This window comes from Pagrus major, chromosome 2 (genome assembly GCF_040436345.1).
Source record: "Pagrus major chromosome 2, Pma_NU_1.0".
NCBI classification, from domain to species: domain Eukaryota; kingdom Metazoa; phylum Chordata; class Actinopteri; order Spariformes; family Sparidae; genus Pagrus; species Pagrus major.
Genome location: NC_133216.1, coordinates 28,153,651 through 28,174,157, shown reverse-complemented (window position 1 = coordinate 28,174,157; position 20,507 = coordinate 28,153,651). Strand labels below are relative to the sequence as shown.

General features: G+C 40.6%; 2 protein-coding genes across 2 annotated transcripts in view; both read right to left on the bottom strand.

Moving 5' to 3' along the window:
- Nucleotides 1–364: 364 nt before the first annotated feature.
- Nucleotides 365–2,513, bottom strand: kcne4 (potassium voltage-gated channel, Isk-related family, member 4). Its single transcript, XM_073489589.1, has 2 exons — nucleotides 2,476–2,513; nucleotides 365–2,061 (listed from the first exon to the last, which is right to left on the bottom strand). Exon 2 carries the CDS (start codon nucleotides 2,020–2,022, stop codon nucleotides 1,507–1,509), a length of 516 nt encoding a protein of 171 aa, XP_073345690.1. The 5' UTR covers nucleotides 2,023–2,061; nucleotides 2,476–2,513; the 3' UTR covers nucleotides 365–1,506.
- Nucleotides 2,514–4,847: 2,334 nt separating this feature from the next.
- acsl3a (acyl-CoA synthetase long chain family member 3a) overlaps nucleotides 4,848–20,507 on the bottom strand; it is a 31,086-nt gene continuing 15,426 nt past the window's right edge. Inside the window, exons 5-14 of the mRNA XM_073462387.1 lie at nucleotides 20,087–20,237; nucleotides 17,475–17,598; nucleotides 15,635–15,706; nucleotides 12,103–12,242; nucleotides 11,793–11,965; nucleotides 10,232–10,306; nucleotides 9,589–9,780; nucleotides 9,010–9,124; nucleotides 6,588–6,745; nucleotides 4,848–6,482 (exon numbers count right to left, since the gene is read on the bottom strand). Of these exons, the coding sequence (XP_073318488.1) occupies nucleotides 6,325–6,482; nucleotides 6,588–6,745; nucleotides 9,010–9,124; nucleotides 9,589–9,780; nucleotides 10,232–10,306; nucleotides 11,793–11,965; nucleotides 12,103–12,242; nucleotides 15,635–15,706; nucleotides 17,475–17,598; nucleotides 20,087–20,237 (1,358 nt within the window). The 3' untranslated portion in view covers nucleotides 4,848–6,324. The remainder of the gene's footprint in view (nucleotides 6,483–6,587; nucleotides 6,746–9,009; nucleotides 9,125–9,588; nucleotides 9,781–10,231; nucleotides 10,307–11,792; nucleotides 11,966–12,102; nucleotides 12,243–15,634; nucleotides 15,707–17,474; nucleotides 17,599–20,086; nucleotides 20,238–20,507) is intronic.

Genomic DNA, 20,507 nt, shown 5'->3' with positions numbered 1-20,507 from the left:
AACATGGTCAGTTCTAAACACTGGAACATATTTGGGATGATTGGGACAGTCTGCTGTGTAACATCTGGAGGGTGAGAAACAGGTTTAACTAAGAACATGAGTTAAAAAGATCAGTTCCTGTACTGAGCGCTTTGGTGGGACTGATTCAGTTCTTATCTGCCCTATTCTGCATTATTCTAATGATCGAATGTAGGCTATCTCTAAAAATAACATGGTAATAATAGAATCTCTTTCCCCTCGCCTTATCTCACTTTCATCTTCCTTATTTGTTTGAAGAAACCACAGTAAGACAGCACTACAAGAGCGCTCTCTACTGGTGAAACATCATAGCACAACAAACAAAAAGAAGAAAATTAGGCTTACATCAGTTTATGAGCATTTATTTTTTCAGAAAAACACTACAAAGACTCGGTCTTAAATTAAGCCTCACAAAGTGAACAATACAAACAATATGTACAGTGCAATGCTTTCATCAAGTAAACCTACATCACTGACTGTGTATGAACAGTGTCCGTCATGAAGCTACAACAAATACATTTTAGTTTTAAGGACAATCTTTCAAGTGGTTCCAGGTACGTTTTTGACACTCGAGGCCATGTTGGCAAGAGCGAGTCAAGTTCAGTCCAAACAGCCAAAAAGCCAGTCTGTCACTCATTCCCCTGCAGGGTGAGTCATCACTCCAAAACAGTGGGTTGGTTCTCATTGTGGCGTCAGGAGGGGCTCCAGCAGGGGGGGGCGCACCACCAAATGAGGCAAAGTCAGAGTGATACATGGAAATAACAGAATATGTTTTATTTTCAATATAATATCGTATCTTTTTTTTTACAGCTTTACTACGCGTTTTGTTTTAAGATATATTTGCATACATTTATCTATAAATGTATTTATTAATAAATCCAGCCTATATAGCTTCAGCTGTGATATTAACTGTGTGCTTAAATGTGTTTATGTTGACCTGTGAGGAGAGCGGCTGCATATCCCTGCAACTACCCTCACAGGGATGAATAAAGTTGTTGGCTTACGTATAAATGACCAGTTCGTTATATGTTTCACTCTCTCCTATATTATCTTGTCATTCAGAATTATGCTTAAAGTAAAAACAGTTGTGTGTGTGGTGTGCATGTGTGGTTTCATGACGCTGCTGGGTATGGTGAGGCGTGGCATTGAGTCAAGATGTGTTTATACTGTCAGAAATAAGAGCAGAGGTCATGTAAAAATGTTTGAAATCAGTTCAAAACATATTTAAAAAACTATTCTGGACCACTGACCCCTCTAACCTGTCAGCTACTTACTGACTAACGCCTAACACGTGTCACACCGGCCTCATACTCTGATCCAGCCCTTGTACGATGTAATATCATGGATGAAGATGGTTTGGAGGGTATTTTGAGATTATTTAAGAGTTGCTGCTGAAGTTCGGGCCTCTGTGATAAGACGCTTGAGGACCTCCTGGTCTTCTCTACAGGTGATGTTTCTCCTCTTAGTGTCAGTGTCTCTGGGCGGAGCTCAGCCTGAGTCATCTCCGCTGTTCTCGGACGCCCCCTTCGTGCTCTCCTCCGCCGTGCCGCTGTCCGTCTCCTCCTCTATGGCGAAGCGCGTGTCCGCGGAGGAGCACAGGGAGCTGATGCTGCTCTGCTCCGTGCACAGCGCGCACGCAAGCGGAGAGGGCAGCGCGCCCTCGTAGTGGAGATGTCCAAAGTGGTTGCCGTGGTTCCCGCAGAAAGGCAGGGACACCTGCACCGAGCGCAGTCCCGACACGGCGGCGGGAAAGGTGAGGCTGTGCTTCTTTGGCAGCGCGCCCCACTCCCGCTGCTCCTCCTCGTGCACCAGGCGCGTGAACACGTTGATCCTTTTCTTCTCTCTCCTTTTGGAGCGGAAGTAGCCCAGCATTATACCACAGAGGAAGACTCCGTAGAAAGACATGACTATTAATATGTACAGGTACGCGTTCCCGTCGCTTTTGTCCGCCTGGGGGTCCGCGGTGCTCTGATGTGATGCTGTGGAGTTGTCCAGGTGCTCCATGTTTTCAGTGCAGTCAAAGTGGACGACCTAGAAAGTGCGCTGGAAAAGATAGAGGAGATCCATAAATATATGGGTCAACTTTACGCACACTTTACGCACAAGGATAGGTTTCAAATGAGTGGAAAAAAGTTAAAACGCTTCACTTTTGCAAATGACATTCAGTACAAACCGTTTACAGTTTCTTGTTGTTTATTATTTTTTTTGAAATGCAACGTTTAAATATATTTTTAAGTTTCCATCATGTTACCTAAATAAAAAACCTCTCATAAGAATATACTGTTTGAAGGTTTGCACTTATGTTATCTTTTAGCTTGGCATTTCTTCACTTTTTGTGCTGAACAAAACACTTTCCAGAGATGTTTAATGAAAGTTACAAAAAGTCAACACAAAGTTTATATAAAACTAAACGAACAATCTATAAACAATAATGATAAAGTCAAATTCTCTACTCACCAAACTGAAAAGCTAAGTCTCATGTGAAACGTTCCCGCTTCTATCTTCCTGCAGCTCTTGTGGAGTTTGGAGCACAGACTAAAAGGATGAAGTTATTTATACAGAGACCCTGGAGTGTCATCATGAGTCACGTGATGGGGACTGATTGTAAGATGAGTCCTGTGTCTATGGAAGCCCTGAAGGGAAGTCATGCTAAAAAAAAAAATACGAAAAAGCTGAGTATCTTTTTAACATTATCGTGGCCTTTAGAGAGATCTGATGAAATCATTGAATACCCATGAGTATATTAAACTTAACTTACTGAACGATGACTACATCATCTCTAGAGTCCAACAAAAAGAGGCCTTGAGGGGATGTGATGGAAAAGAACATTTAGAGGAGGAACGCCAAATGATTAGAAACTGGTGATGAAATGAGAATTAATCTTAGAGTCTCGCTTGTATCTACAAACGCCACACTGGATCAGTCTCCTTATTTTCCATCAAGCCTCTGTACTGTTCTGCAGCACAAACAATAAATGCTCTCCTCCTCCATCACACAGGATTTTTCCATTTCCTTGCAAATGAGCCTAAAGCCTATGAATAAAATCATGCAAAACAGTCAGTCAACATGTTGGAAGTGACAGACTCCAATAAAAAACTCATTGTTTCCCATAAACTCACCACTGCACGCACCACCAGTGCATGAGGGGGGAGACAGACAGATCATGATTCCATAAGGGAAACTGACATGCAGATGATCTACAGTGAGTCGGAGGGGACATTTGTTAAGTACTAAGATCTTTTGCACAAGAACCAATATTAGTCTTTAAAGGTGCAGTATGGAAGAATTTTAGTTGAAAACAGACTGGGAAGGAATCGCAGTTTAGATGGAATGACTGACGTTAGCATGCTTACCAGCTAGCCCCGGCAAGTCTAGGTCCTAATCTCCTGTGCTGGCCATGTAAACACCAACTCTTCTCTGGTTCTTCTGAGTTCCCGTTCAGACCACTGGATGCATGGCTAACTGAGCTAACTCGCTAACGGCAGCTTCACTTAGCAGTTACTCTGGTTGAATGCTGCCCTCTGTTTCGGGTATGAATTCAACAGGTGGTCAAATTCTTACATATTGCACCTTTAACTATGCATCGTATTTTACTGTATTAACTAAACATATTTTCTAATGTAAAGACTTCATCTAAAAAATAAACAGTAACTGTCAACTAAATAAATACATAAATAATTAAAGGATTTCTGATTCTGATTCTGAAATAGATAATAATAATAGAGTGACTTCTGGCAGAGAAGTCGCACAGAACAGAAAAACTCAAGTGAGTGTTTTGAGTTGCTGAAAGTTGTTCTAAAGCATAGTACTGCATTTAATAATAGTACTGTTACTTTTCACCAGTGCAAAATTCCAAGCAGTGATGGAATGTAACTCAATAAAGTACAGTACTTGAGTACAATTTTAAGCTACCTGTACTTCACTTGTGTATTTCCATTTTTTGTGTCTTTATACCTCCACTCCACTCAAAAAAAGAAAAAAAAGTGATTGAACGATTTCAGTGACATCGGTCACATTTCATGCAAAGTTCGCATGTCATTTTAAGACTTAACAGAAAATGACTTTGAATGCTGAAGTACATTAATATCAGACTCGTGTGCTGTTCGTATGGGTGACTTTCACTTTTACCTTTTTAATATTTTGACATGATATATTAACTTTCCCTCAAGCATGACTTTTGCAGCGCTGATTCTATGTCAAAGCTCGGATTTCAGAAACATCATAGGTTTAGTAACACATGAGCAAAAGATAATCCTGCAGCTGCTCAGTGCATGCAACAGCAACTTTGTGACGCTGACATGGACGACAGAAAACAAAGCTTATTTAGAAGAAAAATGAGAGCATAAGTATCAAATTCTATAAAAAAGTGAACATCTTTTTGCTGTTTACAGCGTTTGATTTAACTGTGTACAAGTTTGTAGTGATTCTGGGTCATTCTAAGGGTGGCTCCTTTTCTATTAAAAATTATGACGGATTTAATTAAGATAGCCCATCTCATCTCCTCCCTTTTCACCAGACACAGCCAAGGATCAGTCTGACAACAGGAGAATTTACACCTCGATATCGTAATAAATGGTGAGCCTTAATGGTTGAATTGCATTAGGTTCCAGTCACACGTGGCTATTATTGAATTAGTGAAAGCTGATTTCACTCGCTTCCTTTGTTTCAGAGGTACAGACATAAATAAACGTCATCATCCGTCTGTCTTTTAGTCACAAAGGCACTGGATTCTTACCCAACAAGGCTGATATACTGAATAGAAAAGAATTGGATGATTGTGGCAGAAATATTAAATGCTTTTCACCAAAACAACAAACGACTCCTGCATGTAGACCAAACACAATCTTTATTTACTTCATTTGAGTATTTTTCCAAAGGCAAATTACAAATAAATAGCTGGATGCACTTATTTTACAAGGCTGGCTCTTGAGAGAGGGAGTGGAGTGCCAAAACTGCTCTATGATAACAAAGCTTAAGTTAAAATAGAGGCAAAACATGTGCCTTCTCTGCTGATCACAGCTCCTCCAAATACATAATATGTACACTTAAGGAGAAACATCAAAGTCAAAATCAGTCCGGGATTAGAAAAGGCAACAGGTGTCACAGGGTGAGGGATGCAGGGCCACGTTTGTGCCGTGCATGGACGCGTTGAGTCACACACTTGACAGAAATATGTGACAAGGCTTTAAGCTGGTAACGACAGTCATGCAGAATAAATGTTAAAAACTTGTCAAAGTGTGCTAACTTTAGAACCAGTGCCCCCACCCACAATGACACAGTTTTATTTACTGTATGTCCTATCTGTACTCAACTGCCTTATTTGGACAGAAATGATACATTTTCATATTGCACTATGATTTATCAAACATGACAATGATTACACAGTCATTTCATCTGTAATACAAGCAAGTAAAGTGCATTTTTCTGCACAGTGTGGTCTGTACACCACATAAAAAACTATACTCTATCACTGTAGGAAAATACAATAGACTAAACAACACTGCATCTTTGTTTCTTTTATTTTTAAATAAGAATATCAGGTGCGATTTCTGTTGTTTTCCCAAAAAAAGGACTATGGCCTTAATAAAATAAAAAAAAAAGAGATGGAATTTTTACCAAAATGCTCTCGTTTGCCCTCAAATGACTTTGTGCTTGTGGTATCAACATGTGCTGGCAGGAGAAACGTCCCACCACCGTGGGAGTCGAAGTCTGACTGTGGGTGGGAGACAAAATAAACCCCTGACAGAACTCAAAACATGGGACAAAGAAAGAGAAGTTAACCGTGTCCTGACCTGCAGGAAGAAGGAATTTGAAACTTTTAAGTTAAAAGAAGTTAAGAAGACGATTAAAAGGAACAATTTGGAGACGTACCTGACTAATCTAGTGTCTCATGGGTGAACACAAAGTGACAAACCTTTCGGAGCAACCTGAGCTTCTGCTCTGGCACTCAGAAAGAGTTCAACAGACAACATCAGTTAACACACCATCTGTTTCATAACTCACATCTGGAACAATAAAGCTCTACACACAGAGTTCATACACCTGGGCGAAGAAAGGGAAAAAGGCAGCAAGTGGACAGGGATTTGTTGTGTTTTCCTCAACACTTTTTCAGCCTGTCTTAGTTACAAATTCAAGTAAAAACTGCGTCTTAGTTTGGTAACACCCTATCCTTATTCTTCTTTCTTTGAGAGATGCTCTTATGTTCATGGGTTAGGAGATAGGAGAGCAGTGACAGGGTACTGGGAGTGTTCAGAGTTGAGTGTTGGTCTGTGCTTTTGAGAATGACCAATGCTGTGCTGGTCCTTGTTATTTCCCGCCGTACATTCTCTCAATGTCGTCCTGGTAACGCGTTTTCAGCTCCTTGCGTTTTAGCTTGAATGCGTCAGTCACTAATCCAGTCTCAGGAGTCCATGGCTCTGGGCTCAGACAGATCTTGCGAGGGATCTCAAAGCGCTCTAGCTGGGCTACAAGAGAAGAAGACAAGACATTAATTCGCAAAAGTTCCCACATGACGATGTCGACCTGGAGCTCTGAGCTAAAGTTTCACCTCCTCTTTGACCGCTTCTCACCTGCCAGAGCAGCCTCAGTGATGACCTTGAGGACCAGCTCCTCCATGGATTTAGTGTTGCACAGCTGTTCACACGAGCCTCGAATACCGTACTGGTCAGCCAAAGCCAGCAAATGCTTTTGATTGGGCACCACAAAGCCAATCACGTATGTCTCATCACTGCAGAGTGGGAGAAGAGGAGACAACATGTCAAAGTGGAAGAAGAACAGGGTTAAGTGACGCTGGAATCTGTGTGTATTCTGGAAACTGGATGTTTGGCCGTGCAGGGTGATGGAGTACATGGATGGAACATGTATGTGCACAAATCATCAGTTCTTCAACAAGTGAGATATTTGCCCATAAAAGGAAATGAAAACATGTGTCGGAGCAGAGTGTGAACAGATTGCAAGTTATTTTAAAACACTATCTGTTGCACAGTGACACACAACTGAATAAACATTTCAGGCTGCAGAAATATGATCATCAGGATCAAGGTGTAAAATGCTTGTTATGGTATCAAATGGAGCAGGAGGCATCACCACCTTCAAAATCAGTTAAGTAAATCTAAATGTGTAATAGAAGCTACAATCTCTCTAAAAGTCCAACAGCGTGCGTCAGTCATAGACGTTAAGTGAATTACCTTCAGGCTCTGTCAGTGTGGTACAATTTAGATTTGTAAGACATTGAGTGTTTGAAAATATCTATAATGTTTAATGTTTAAATAAGAAGATAATGGTTACTGCTGTTTTAATCATTTTGAGGTCAGAAGAAGTTGAGCATACACATAGCTGTAACATATAAAACAGCAACATTAGCATTCATTGGAGTCGTGTCTCTAGCCACTTGATTAAAGTCCAACATTGACTTCACTTCAGCTCTGTTTTACACTCCATCAACTCCTCAGAAAAAATGTCTCTGGTTCTTTTAGCTTCCAGCTCGTTAAGCATAATTCACTAGCTAGTAGCAGAACATAAACAGTGAAGTTGTGGGCCAGAAAACCAAAACAATGAGCTGAAAGACGCAAAGAGGGTCAGCTGTCATAATGTCGTGCTTTTGGGCTCAAACCTGTCTTTATATGTGTGGAGCTGAGAGGACCTGTGCAGTTGCTGAGACGAAAGGTGATACTTTTATGTTGTTCAAGTTGTTATCCTGTGTAAACAGGATATGACCATGTCTGTACAAGACATTATACTGCGTGAACAAGTCATTGTTACCACTGTTACCTTGTCTCGCCCAAATTATGGATCTAGTTATGGATCAGTTGCGCACAAGACAACAATAACTTGTTCACACAATATTGTCTTGTGCACAAAAATTATTATAAATATATTTTAAAAAATCACCTTTAAGGACCCTGGGGACTCTGTACCTTTACCTTACATGCTCACTTTCTTCATTATCGGTATAAAAATATCGGTAAGAGCAGCTTTTAAAAACAGAATGTAAAAATAATAAACAGGTTATAATAAGTATGGATGAGGTGACCAAAGATATAGACAGAAAAGTTTAGACAGCAACAGAAATTACTTTGTCAAAAGAAATCCCAGAGGCATTATAATCGTAAATTGGTCTGTAATGTGTACATGGAGCCCCTGTCAATTATACGGTGTTAATCATATGAAGTAACTATTGATCACCGGGGTGCTTTATATCCTGTAATGTTACTGCTTCACCAGAAGCATTTCAGTCATCTACCAGTTACTGTCAAGCAGTGGCCTTGACACCTGCAGGATTTCCCACAGATTTGTTTATTTGTGGCGGCATGCCACAATATCAACATTGGCCGTCACATATTGATTTTAAATCCAAAATGCTGTTTTTTGGGGGGCAACATTACAAAACATTGTAACACTGCTGATAAAGAAAGTCCACAGAGAAGACAAATACACGTGAGAGAGAAACTGAACGATGTGGAGCGGGCCAAACTGGTGTGTGTCCAATAAAGAGACCAGAGGTCTCGATGCAGCCAAAGGCATGCTATTAATTTGTGGGAATCAAAGTTCCGTGTCACAGAGGATAGAATAAGACAGCTTTACAGCTTTCTGCTGTATGCAGCTACCAGCTGTTGATAGAAGCAGGGCTTGATGAGAGTGGTGAGACTGAACAATCGAATACATCTGCAAACTGTAAAACAAAAAACAGTGAGTTGAAAAAGGCTATAAAGCTGTGGAAGTGGTTAATAATTCTGTGTTACCCTTCAGATTGGAGTAATTTCAAATCTCAAGTGCAGTTTTAACAGGAGGAAGTAAATGAAAAGAAGCTAAACTAAAATAACTTTGAAGGATCCTCTTACACCTAACTGAACATGTGACAAAATGTGAGCCAATAAAAATGTTCTAAACAGTCTAATCCAGCTGTTTCATGATTTGTGCATTCATGTATACATTTGAACATCACATTGCACACACACACACACACACACACACACACACAAACACAGACACCTGTTTGCATAGGCACAGATGTTGTCGACCAGAGAGCAGTTCTTCAACATGGCCTCCACCTTCCCCAGGGAGACGTATTCTCCTGCCTGCAGCTTCACCAAGTCTTTCTTACGGTCTGGAAAACCAAGCAGAGAAATCTGCCTGTGATAACATGCGTGTTTCCACTGAACACATCAGATCTCTCGCTATCTTGCTTGTATTTCATAAGAAGAAGGGAGAAACCTGGGGGAAGGACCCATTTTCCATGTGTATACATGTGTATATCTGACCAGTGTCATCTAGATAACAAAGAATATTCATGGTCTCTGCCTAAGTAAACAGTAATTCTTGGAAGTGAGGTAAAAATCTGATTTGTTAAAAGGTTCCCTGTCAGACTGATGGATGGGAGTGGAACAGAGAGGTTGCCTGGAACAAATCCAGGAATCTGGGGCACAATGTTGATCATTTGTGCTTTTGATGTAGCAGCAGCATCTGAAGCAGGACAGATTATCCCAATTGGTAATCTGCACCTATAAAACCAGCGATGTATCCACTACACTTCTCCTTTCAACCCTCATCCGTCCATCCACCTTTCCTCACCAATTATCTTGAGGCATCCATCTTGGTGGAACTCTCCGATGTCTCCTGTGCAGAACCACCGCTGGCCGTTCTCATCTACGAAGAAATCCTCTTGGTTTTTTGCCTCGTTCTTGTAGTATCCCATGGTTACGTTGGGTCCGCCGACCAGAATTTCTCCTCTTGGATGTGGCTTGTCGGTGCTACGGTAACCACCTGAAAGAAGGGTTTGAATTCAGTGGAAAACTGCACGTGGACAAACATTCAATTCTCCTGATTCTGCTACATAATATATGATTGTGCCGCGATAAGACCCTGACAACATGTTTACTTTAAACTCTATTTCTGCTCCGCGAGCCAAGCAAGCGATAAAGTCAACTTGATAAATATCAAGATTCAACAGTGTAATAAAAATGAGTTATGATCCCTTACGAAAAAAAGATGGAGGTTTTGCAGGAGTGGAAGGAAAAGAAGTAAAGAAGTATGCTTTCCTTACAAGGTTATGGACTCGTGAGCCTGGGAAATGATTCATGCTGGATGGATTGGTGCAAAGTGTTTGTGTGTGCATGAGATGAAGCATGAAAAGCAACCAGCACTGATATGAGTCCCTGTGAATCCACGTGACACTGTGTATCATTCCATCATGGGTTGTGTGTGTCTCACTTACCCTCCACCCAGTCTTTGAGCTTGATCTCACAGCAAACCAGTGGCCCCCCCACTCTCCCAGTGCTGTAATCCCACACTGGAACAGACAACACACACATACACGCAAGATCAGGAAGCACGCTAGCATCAAGGAATGAAATTTATTACCATAGCAACACGACCTCACTTGTTCCCTCGCCATGGAAACCCAGTCCCAAAGGAGCACAGAGCAGTGTTTTCCTGGCTCAAATGACCACAGTGGAGAGTGACGGGCAGTGGTTTAGTCTGCCTGGGAAAGGCTGGGAGGACTTCCATTATTTGACAAACTGTACGCGTCAACAACGAGAGCCAACAGATAAGCTACAAAGTTCAAAACCGTCACCACAGATATGAGTGGCATGATTTTACGCACATTATAAAGAGATAAGAAAATTATTTCCCCGTTATGGGAAGATGGAATGTCTGTATTTTTGTGTGGAGACAATCGCGTGTACTTATTTTACAAAACATCATGTGCACAAATTTCACATCAGGCTTAAAATGTTACACTACCCGTTACTCAGACTTGTTACTAATGTTGATTTTTCCACACCACTGTCATTCTGTTCAAAACAGATCACCTACTCCCTTCTCTGTTTACTACCACCCACGCACAATAGATCTGCTTATTACTCCCCTTTCATCCATTTTCCTGTCAGTGCTGTAAAATTCCCTTTCGCTCTTCTTGTCCTCCCACTACGTTTATCTCTACTTGTATGCTGTGGAAACATTTTCTAAGAGATTTCCCACAACTGCTCAATGATGTGCAACTTTTCCGGTTTCGACGATGATAATCCAGATAATTCCGCGTTTGAATATCTGAAAATTAACATGCATTTTTTTAAAACAGAAATTTTCTAAAAATCACTACCCAAGATCTCACCTTTTCTCCAAGAACTCATTCTCTACTTAAATCACTTTTAATAAAAGTTGATTAAACAACAAAAAAAGTAATATGCTTTTCAACCATTACAGAATTTTTTCCCTTGAAACCTCTTACTCAAGTTAAAAATATTATAAGTTTATATTTTTGTACATTTGTAGACCTGTTTTTTAATTTCGATATATATTTTTACTTTTTAAGTAAAATAAAAAGTCCAGAACCCACAAGTTAATGTGATGTGTCTTTCAGCCTCTCACACTCAAACACTTACCAGGTACCTTCAGCAAAGTCTATGACGGTTCAGGGCTTAAGGCCTTTGGGGGGACATTGGGATTGCAGATTCTGTAGCCACAATAGTGGCTTTGTTACATTGACACAGCAGTGGTATAGCTAAATGCTAACAAGCTCACAAAGACAATGCTAACATCCAGATGTTTAGCAGGTACAATGTTTGCTTGCTAATGAGAGCTAGACACAAAGTGCATCTGAGCCTGATGGGAAAGTCTTTTTCTCAGGTGCTTGGTCATAAACCAAAGTATTGGACAAAAACAAATACAAATTTTCACCTGATGACGGCACTAGAGGAAAGCTAAAACATCCCCAAAGCTGTTGCAATTCATCCTCAGGGGGGCTTGTCTCAAGTTTTGCATTTACTGCTTACACTCGCTTATAGTTCCAGCACCGCAGGTCTCTGTCAGGCCATATCCTTGACCCACCGGGCAGCAGAAACACACATTCATGAAGCGCTGTGTGGCGGCCGAGAGCGGCGCTCCACCTGATAACAAGACCCGCGTTCGACCTCCCAGCAGAGAGCGAACCTTCTTGAACACCAGCCTGGATGGATAAACAGAAGCCAGGAGTAGATCACAGGGGTAGGGATGAGAACCTGGAGAATAACATGCTCTTCTACAGGTTACAGAAATTCATTGTAACTCATACTAAGATGCCACAGTTACAACTCATCCACACACTTGTCACATAGAGGTGTGCTGTATCCTTTGGTGAGCTGCTCCAGTTTGTAGTTGTATGCCAGAATGAAAAGTGTTCGCTGGACACAGTTCATCTCCTCCACCTTGGTCATCACGTTCTTATAGATACGATCCATGATCTCCTTTAACCAGTAAGGGGGACAGAGATGAATTTGAGACAAAGAGAAAGAAAGAGAAGTGAGAGGAAGACAAAATGAGGAGATAAAATAAAGAAGAGTGAGGAAGAGGGAAAACTCAGACACTGGAAGATAAGACAGATGTTGGTCAGTGTTAGTTGCCATTACAGCTCCTAATATGGTGCCTAGTCGGAGCACTGACACCTTAAAGTGGAGATTCTGACACAAACCCAGCTAAGCCAAAGTACTGGATCTTGAGTACAGAGGCACAGTACATACAGACTTGATGAGATCAAAACCTTTTTACTGATATGGTAAGAGAAAAGGAGCTTAAGGAAGCCAGTCTCAGGGCACAGAATGATTTATGAGGGCCAGAGCTCATATATAAAACAGAACTGATAAAGAACAGAACAACTTTCTCTGAATACAACAAGTCGATACAACAAGTCCAGAGGAACACATTAGCTCAATGTGGAACACATGTTTTAAAGTTTAGTTACATAAGAGCAAGGCTCCCACATAGTTTACTTACAACAAGTGACCTACAAAAAACAAGAGGGAAACCAAAGCAATCCACAAGGGTGAATCTCTGTGGAGGCTAAATGACAAACAGAATTGTAGTAAACTTGTTGTTCTGCCTTTAAGTTGGCAGCGGAGTAACAGAACGGAACCTGCGCCTGTGTAAAAATATTCTTGCATAGCCAGACCTATCTTAACACCGCTGTGTCTGCGCTGGAGAAAGGTCTGGCTGCACCCATTATGCTACAGGGGAAAAAATGCTTTGGTTTGTTTGTGTTTCTGTAAACCAGTGGAACATTTACACCTGGGGAAGCAAGCCGTGGCATTTAAAATAACTTAATCCCTGCAAAAGAAAAAGTAAGAGCTGCTAGCTTGTTAACATTTGTACTGTTAGTGACCAGGTTGGGACTAGCCTTTTTTAGCATCTAGATTGCTAGCGTGGTTGTTGGTGGTTGTTTCCTGTAGAGATGGGGATTTTGAGAACTCAGATAGCGGAAGTGAGGAGAATGCATTTTGCACAGCGTTTTGTGCGATCTAGGCGATTTAACTGTTTTATATAGGTTATTTGGGCACTTTGTTGAAAGTAACTACAAAGTAGTGTAATAAGTAATTCATTACTCTACACAGACAGTAATATTATAATGTAATATATTACTTTAAAATGAAGGTAACTAGTAATATGCAATATATTGCATTTTGAAAGTAAATTGCCCAACACTGATTACAAGACACTGTACCATCAAAATGATTTTGAAAAAAGTGTGTTTGGATGAGCAATATCAAAGGAATTTGTGTTCTTTTGTAGTGTAGTGCTGAGTGGTGAGAACTTAAACAGTCAGATCAAGAACACCTCGTCATCATAATCAGCTGTGTGTCTTGAAAAGCTGGACTCATACTTAAGTGGGGAAAAGGGCACAAACAAAAAACCCTGCCGGTCCCTGTGTGTGTACGTGTGTGTGTGAAGCAGTGAGAGAGGAAGTCGACACAGGATTCATGCAGCAGCCCGTTGTCATATCACAGCAAACAATTTGTATGTGTGTGTATGAGTATTTGTGTGTGTCGTGGGGATAACCACATGGGGCTTTCTCACGTTCTGTTTACAGCTGTGAATGGTTCCAGACACTGGGGCCCTCTGCCCTTTACACTACGACCACTGGGAGATGGGGGGTTGTGGTGGTGGTGGTGGTGGGGCTGAGCTCATGGTGTGTGAGAGAGAAAAAGAATACAGCAGCAACGGCCTATTGTCTTTAAGTATCTGGCATACAGTCTAACCAACATGATCAAGGGAATTATTTGATTTATTTTATATTTAAAGGGTTTTAGTCATCTCAATTTTCTTCATGGTAATGATTACAGTTCCGTCATAGCTACGTAGGTATACGTACATGAATCCTTTTTGAGGTTTTCCAATGATTAAAGATCAGTTTGTTTTTTGATAAAGGAGAGTGGAAAGATTTAAACTTTTTATATTCAGAAATTCCATCAAGCTTAACACGACCCTTAAACCCTTTACTACCGGTCACTGGAACTTATCCAAACACAAATAGTAGACCACTGCTCAACGCTTATCATAGTCACTGACTGACTGTTTATGTGACATGCTCAACAACACGTTTGCAAATAGAGCCGGACCGATTTTCAATTGTTGGGGGCCGATATAAAGGAGCCCTGTTATGCTTTTTTGTTTTTTTTCTTTTCTTCAGTGTTATATAGGTTGTTGTGCATGGAAAAGATCTTGAAATTTAAAGCCCAAAGTCCACGGCAACGGGAGCTTCTTTAACGACTCATCAGTAGTCACGCCTTTAATTCCATCACTTCTTAATTGAAGATTATGGTCTAGACCTGCTCAAATTGGAAAGTGTCATGAGCTAACTTTTGTTGCAAATTGGCGCTATACAAATAAAGATTGATTGATTGATTTATTGATTGATTGAAACAACACTACGTCACCATGTCACACATTTGCATGATATATGTCTAGTGGCTAGTTTGGCACATAAGAACCAAGCACAGCTGCTCTGTTGTTTGCTGCACGTACCAGCACATTCTTAACAAGTGACCATCGACGTTTCAACATTTGTGAGCCTGAAACCAGTCAGCTAGCTCAGGCATGTGTGAGCTGACCAATCAGAGCAGAGAGTGGGTTGCAGTGGGGTTTAGAGATTTTTCACTCAAAACAGCTGCTTGCTGTTGCTGGAAATGAGGTTGATGAGAGCAGTGAGATTGATCTAAAAGTTGCAGGCTGTAAATCAAAACAATGAGCTGAAAGATGCTAAAATCCTGTAGAACTGAGACTACAGAGTCAAATAATAATTCTCTTAATAATAGTGTTTCAGTTTACACTGAGTGTCTTTTTGTCTTTCCCTGTAAACTCTTTCAAAAACTAATAAAACCACTTAAGTACAGATTACCCTCTCTGCTCTTTCGCTGACAAAATAAATACAGCCACGCTAGGTTTTGACTGAAGCCATGTCATCACTGCTGAAATGGATTAATCACTCAAACATAGACAAGCAGGATCAGCCAACCTCAAATATGCCATTTTAGCCCCTGTGTGTTGAACACTGTTTAGAGATGAAGAGCAGCTTTGGCCAGCTGCAGGAGGCAAAGAGTATTTACGTCACAGTCAGTCCAGAGTCTGATCCAGCAGACCCAGGCCTGCTGGACTCTGTCAGTCTTACTCCACAGCTGGACTATGAACAAAGACAGAGTAAAATCTGTCTTGCTGCCAGATGAGGCCAAACAGTATTGTTTTAAACACAGACTTAAGGGAGAGCGACTCATTGAGAGATACTGTAAAGGTCAAAGCTTCTCCAACATTATACTGATTAATACATGGTGTTGTGCTGAGTGTACTGCCGGGACGTGCCGGGACGTACCGGGACGGCTGCCATCAGAGTGGGCTGCAGGATGCTGGTGTCTCCCTTGCTTCCTTTCTTGATCTTTGTTGACTTTGGGTGGGAAACAGAAGCAATATCAAAAGAATGACTGCACACATCAGAACTGAAACGTCTCATTTGAACATAGACTTGAAAACTATTTTCCACAGTTTTTTGTTCTACTAGTGCCAAATATTTTTAAATGATGCTAAGATTTATTGTATAATCTACAAAATAGAATATATTATATTATAATATAATATAATTGGCCTTTACATTAAATGCTCTCTGTCTCTGTTTTGTGTTGATGCCCTGTTGTACCAGCAGACTGATATTTTCCTGAGGTGATCTGAGGTTACATCTTCGAATGTTTTATATCTTGGTGACTCTCTGTGCTCCCAAGTGGAAGGACAGGAGAGGTGGAGGGTGTGGCAAAGCCACTCCAGTGGCACACTGCCATTTTGGTGCAAAGAATGAGTGAGCCCTGCACAACCCTGTGCCTGCCTGCTCAGAGCTGGTCAACAGCTCAGTGCGGTTGTGATAAATAATTTTTTGGTCATGCTATTTGGTGAAGGCATACCTATAAATCTGAAATCATACATATTCTTTTACTTATTTTTTCCATGTTTTCCCATGTTTTTGTACATCTTTTAACCATCTGTGATTACACAGAGAAAATCTCTTTCAAGCAGTTGTCTGTTCCAGCTGCAGTCTGTAACTGGACTGATGACAAGCCGCAATTAGGCACAGCAGATCCACAGGTTAAACAAGCACCACCAGACTGTTGTACATAAGTATAGAAACCTCCATGCTTACATTAAGCGTGTCATTATCAACAAATTGTTCTATAGTTTACAATGTACATCAACAGGACTGTTTCTGCCAGTGTTACATCCAAGTCACCTGTAACTGGGTCAAACAGCATCTTCTTTGAAGGAGCCTGACCAAAGTGTCACCTGGACTTTATTTATTTGTAGATCATTACTAGGATCAGGTTTATTATTTTTGCATGTAAAATAGTCAGATCTAACTTTGAATTAATCTTTAAAGATAATTCAGAAATCAAAGAAAATACAATATGCAAAAAGTAGTATTTTATTTATGGCACTATATGGTGGTATTGAATTTTAGAAGGTTATTATGTGGATCATTGTGATGTGCACTATTATCCACAAAAACTAGGTGAGATGTCACAATTCTCCAAATCCACAACTAGAATCAAATTGACAACAACAGCTTGACTTTGTCTAAGTGTCTTTTTGCCCTTTGGGGATTCAGCAATAAATAACAAAAGATAGAAATTCAGTTTATTACAAAGTTCTGTTTCTCAAAACTGTCCCACGTGAACCCTGTGTTATGCTTTTGGTCAAGTAGTAGGGGGTGGAGAGAATGGGAGTTTTGCTGATCCTGATTTGATTTAGAAATTTAAAGCTCATTTCGATTGATTTTTGATTTATAATCATGTCCAACAATATTTCCTCTGAGAAAAACTCTTCATAGGATTCTCAAACGGTGCATTGTAAAGGCATGCAGCGTTAACACGAGAAGCACCAAGAAGTTATAAGACTAGATTGTAAATGAGTTGCAAAGTTATGGTTTGATTCAACTTTCTGTACTTTACAGTTATCCATAATCGAGTTTACAGACGTATTGTGGTTGGTAGACAAAATACTGATGTTCAATAACAGGCAATAGCTGTACGACACGGACATATGTCTATGGCAATTAAATCCGCTAAAAGAAGTTAGCTGGCAAAAAGAAATAGTGCATTCCCAGTACTAGTAGTAGTATTGAGTTTATGATGAAATGCAAAAACATCCCTGTTTCAGTCTTACAGTACCTGGTCAGCTAGAGTCTGAGGTGAAGAGTAACCGATCCTACAGCCGTGAGAAACACATACGAGCTCTGCACTGAGCTCCAGTACATGGGCGAGAGGCAGGTAGCCAATGTAGGTGTCCTCCTCACTGTAAACACAGGGACACTCTTTTACAACAGCTCTGAACATACTGTAACTAGTGCCATCTCATTCAAGCATGAGCTCAAATTGAGTCACCAAAGATGAATAAATATAATGTAAAAATGTCTAATCTGCTGTAAAATCGGTTTCTGCTGTATAATCAATTATAATAAGTTAAAATCAGAAAAACAAACTATCATGAATCATAAATCATATGATAGTAATCTTTAGAAATTACGTGGTGGAAGATTATCTGTACAAAAGAGGGGCCATCTTTTCCTTTGCTTGACTTAAAAATGATCTACTGGCCACATATTTATCTGAGCACAAGTTCCTCTGGATCCTCCAAATTCTAAGGAAACACATTTCAGCGGACGTGTATGCAGTTCATGGCGTACACGAGGAGGAGGTTTACACAGTCATATTACTTAATACACAAAAGACAGCCATCATTATTATAAGAAGACTGATTGAGATCGTAACATCCGTAAGCCCTTTAACCTCCATCTTTTTCACCCTGACCCCATCCTCCCAGTATTTCCCTCCACTCATAACGACCTCCCTCCCGTCTGCATTTCCTCTCACCCCCGTCTGGTTCCCCAGGGAGAGGGGTCGCTTTTTGTTTTAATGTAAACACTGGAGTCGTATGATGGTAATAGCTGGCTGACTCATACTTGCGCACGTGCTCAGTTGACATGGAAGCCTCGACCACGGAGATTGCCCGAAAGAGCATTTGGCATTTTTCCTTAGACGCATTGCTGTCAAACAAACTTATAGCCAACATTTTAGCCACTGAAAAAGCAGATAACAGGAGTTAATGACCTGACTGTGCTGATATAATGTAGTTTAAACTGCTTGTCTCCTCTTCAGACACACCGAGATGAGATGACTCTCTAAATGGATTTAGCTGCATACAGCACCCTACGCGCTTTGGGCAAACTGTCATAGTGATACAACCCACCTCCCACAAAAAGCAAAAAAAAAAAGCTTGAAAATTAGGTTAACAGAATTGATTTTGGATTTATTACCAAAAGTTAGATGAGAAGATTGATACCATTCTCATGTCTGTAGTAAATATGAAGCTACAGCCGGCAGCCATTTGGCTTAGTTTAGCATAAAGACTGGAAACAGGGAAAAAACAGGTAGCCTGGCTCAGCCAAAAGCCAACTAATTCCATCTACCAGCCCCCTTGAAGCTTACAAATCAATACGTTACAAGTCGTTTGTTTGATCAATCCATATGAAAACTGAAGTGTAAAGACACCAGGTTGTGATTGACAGAGAGTTTGGATGCCTTGGACTATATCTTGGCCAGGAACAGTGACTTCTTGGAGTCCCCGTTAGTAGTCTGGCAAGCTCCTGGGTTCTCATTTATAAAAATCTGTGGAGAATCCACACTAAATGTTTGCGTACGTTCAAACAAGGAAATGTATGCACGCCCAAAAATATTCTGATTTGTAGAACTTGGCGAACGTCCAACAGTGCACCATTTCCTTTTATAAATCTCAAATAAACGTGGAAATGTGCGCACATGGATCTGCCTCATATCCCATCCTCTCCACACCCACATTCTGCCATAAATGGTCAATGCAAAGTGCCTTATGAATGTTAATTCATAGAAATGAGCCTGCAGATTGAGGGATGAGAATGATACGAAGAAACTACATATTTTTGGCACAGAGAACGAGGTGTTTGAGGATGAGGTGGAGGTTACAAATCACATCTTATTAATTCTTTCATTCACATTGTCCTCTAGTAGTGCGAGGACAGTGAAAGTCCATGCATGCAACATTACGCACAAGTGGCAGTATTTATATGTTTACAGCAATCAGACTGACTCCTTCATGTACCAAAATGATCGATGATCTTCAATTTACCACCTCACCATTTCTTCCCCTTGCCTCCAAAATATTCATGCATGGGTCAGAGTTCACTTACAGTTGTGCACATTCTACGGTCAAGTTTGTTTCTAGTCCCTGGGGAAAGTTCCTGTGGTGGAACTTTATGGTGGATTATGTGACAGAGCCAGTCTATCTGTTTTCCCGTTTCCAGTCTTTATGCTAAGCTAGCCAGCCGGCTGTTGCTATATATCTAGCGTACAGACATGAAAGTGGAATTAATCCACTCAGCTAACTCTTGGAAAGAAAAGGAATAAGCATTTTTTGACTCTAGCACATTCCTTGAGGAATATAAACACATTTTTCAATCTTATCTTAGTGGATCGAACAAAATAAAGTCAGACTACTCTTAGGTCTACTACGGTCAATTGTTGAGTTACACAAGCAGACATACAGGATCTTTGCCTAACAATACAGTCTAACTTTGACAAAATTAGGAATGAAATCTGATCAAATAATACGTAGCCTACATTACAAATCTGGCCAGACACTGTTGGAAATATGTTACATGTATACAGTCTGACTATACACAGAGAAAACAGTACACATTTCCAAGTGTTTAACGTATGTTTTCTAGACAAGTGTTTGATTTGCCTACCACAGGTTGGGTATCCGCTCGGCCATTCCCGTGATGCCAGCGATGATGTTGCTGTGGGAGATCATGACACCCTTTGGTATGCCCGTGGATCCGCTGGTGTACATGATGACGGCAATGTCTGAAGGCAGCGGCTGCTTACGATCACGTGCTGCTGTAATGTTAAGAGAGGAAACACACATACATGCACAAACACGCTCATGAGCTGACTAAGGCAGAAATGCATTAAAGTATGACTTGTAACATGACACTGTGATTTGTGTATATTGTATTTATATAATGACTGACCACACACACACACACACACACACTCACATCGTAAATTGTAAATAGTAACAGCTAGGCACAAAAATGCCTCCATGTTTATAAATTGTCCACACAGACACATTCTTGGAATAAAAGCCTCTGTCTGTTCCATTTGTTG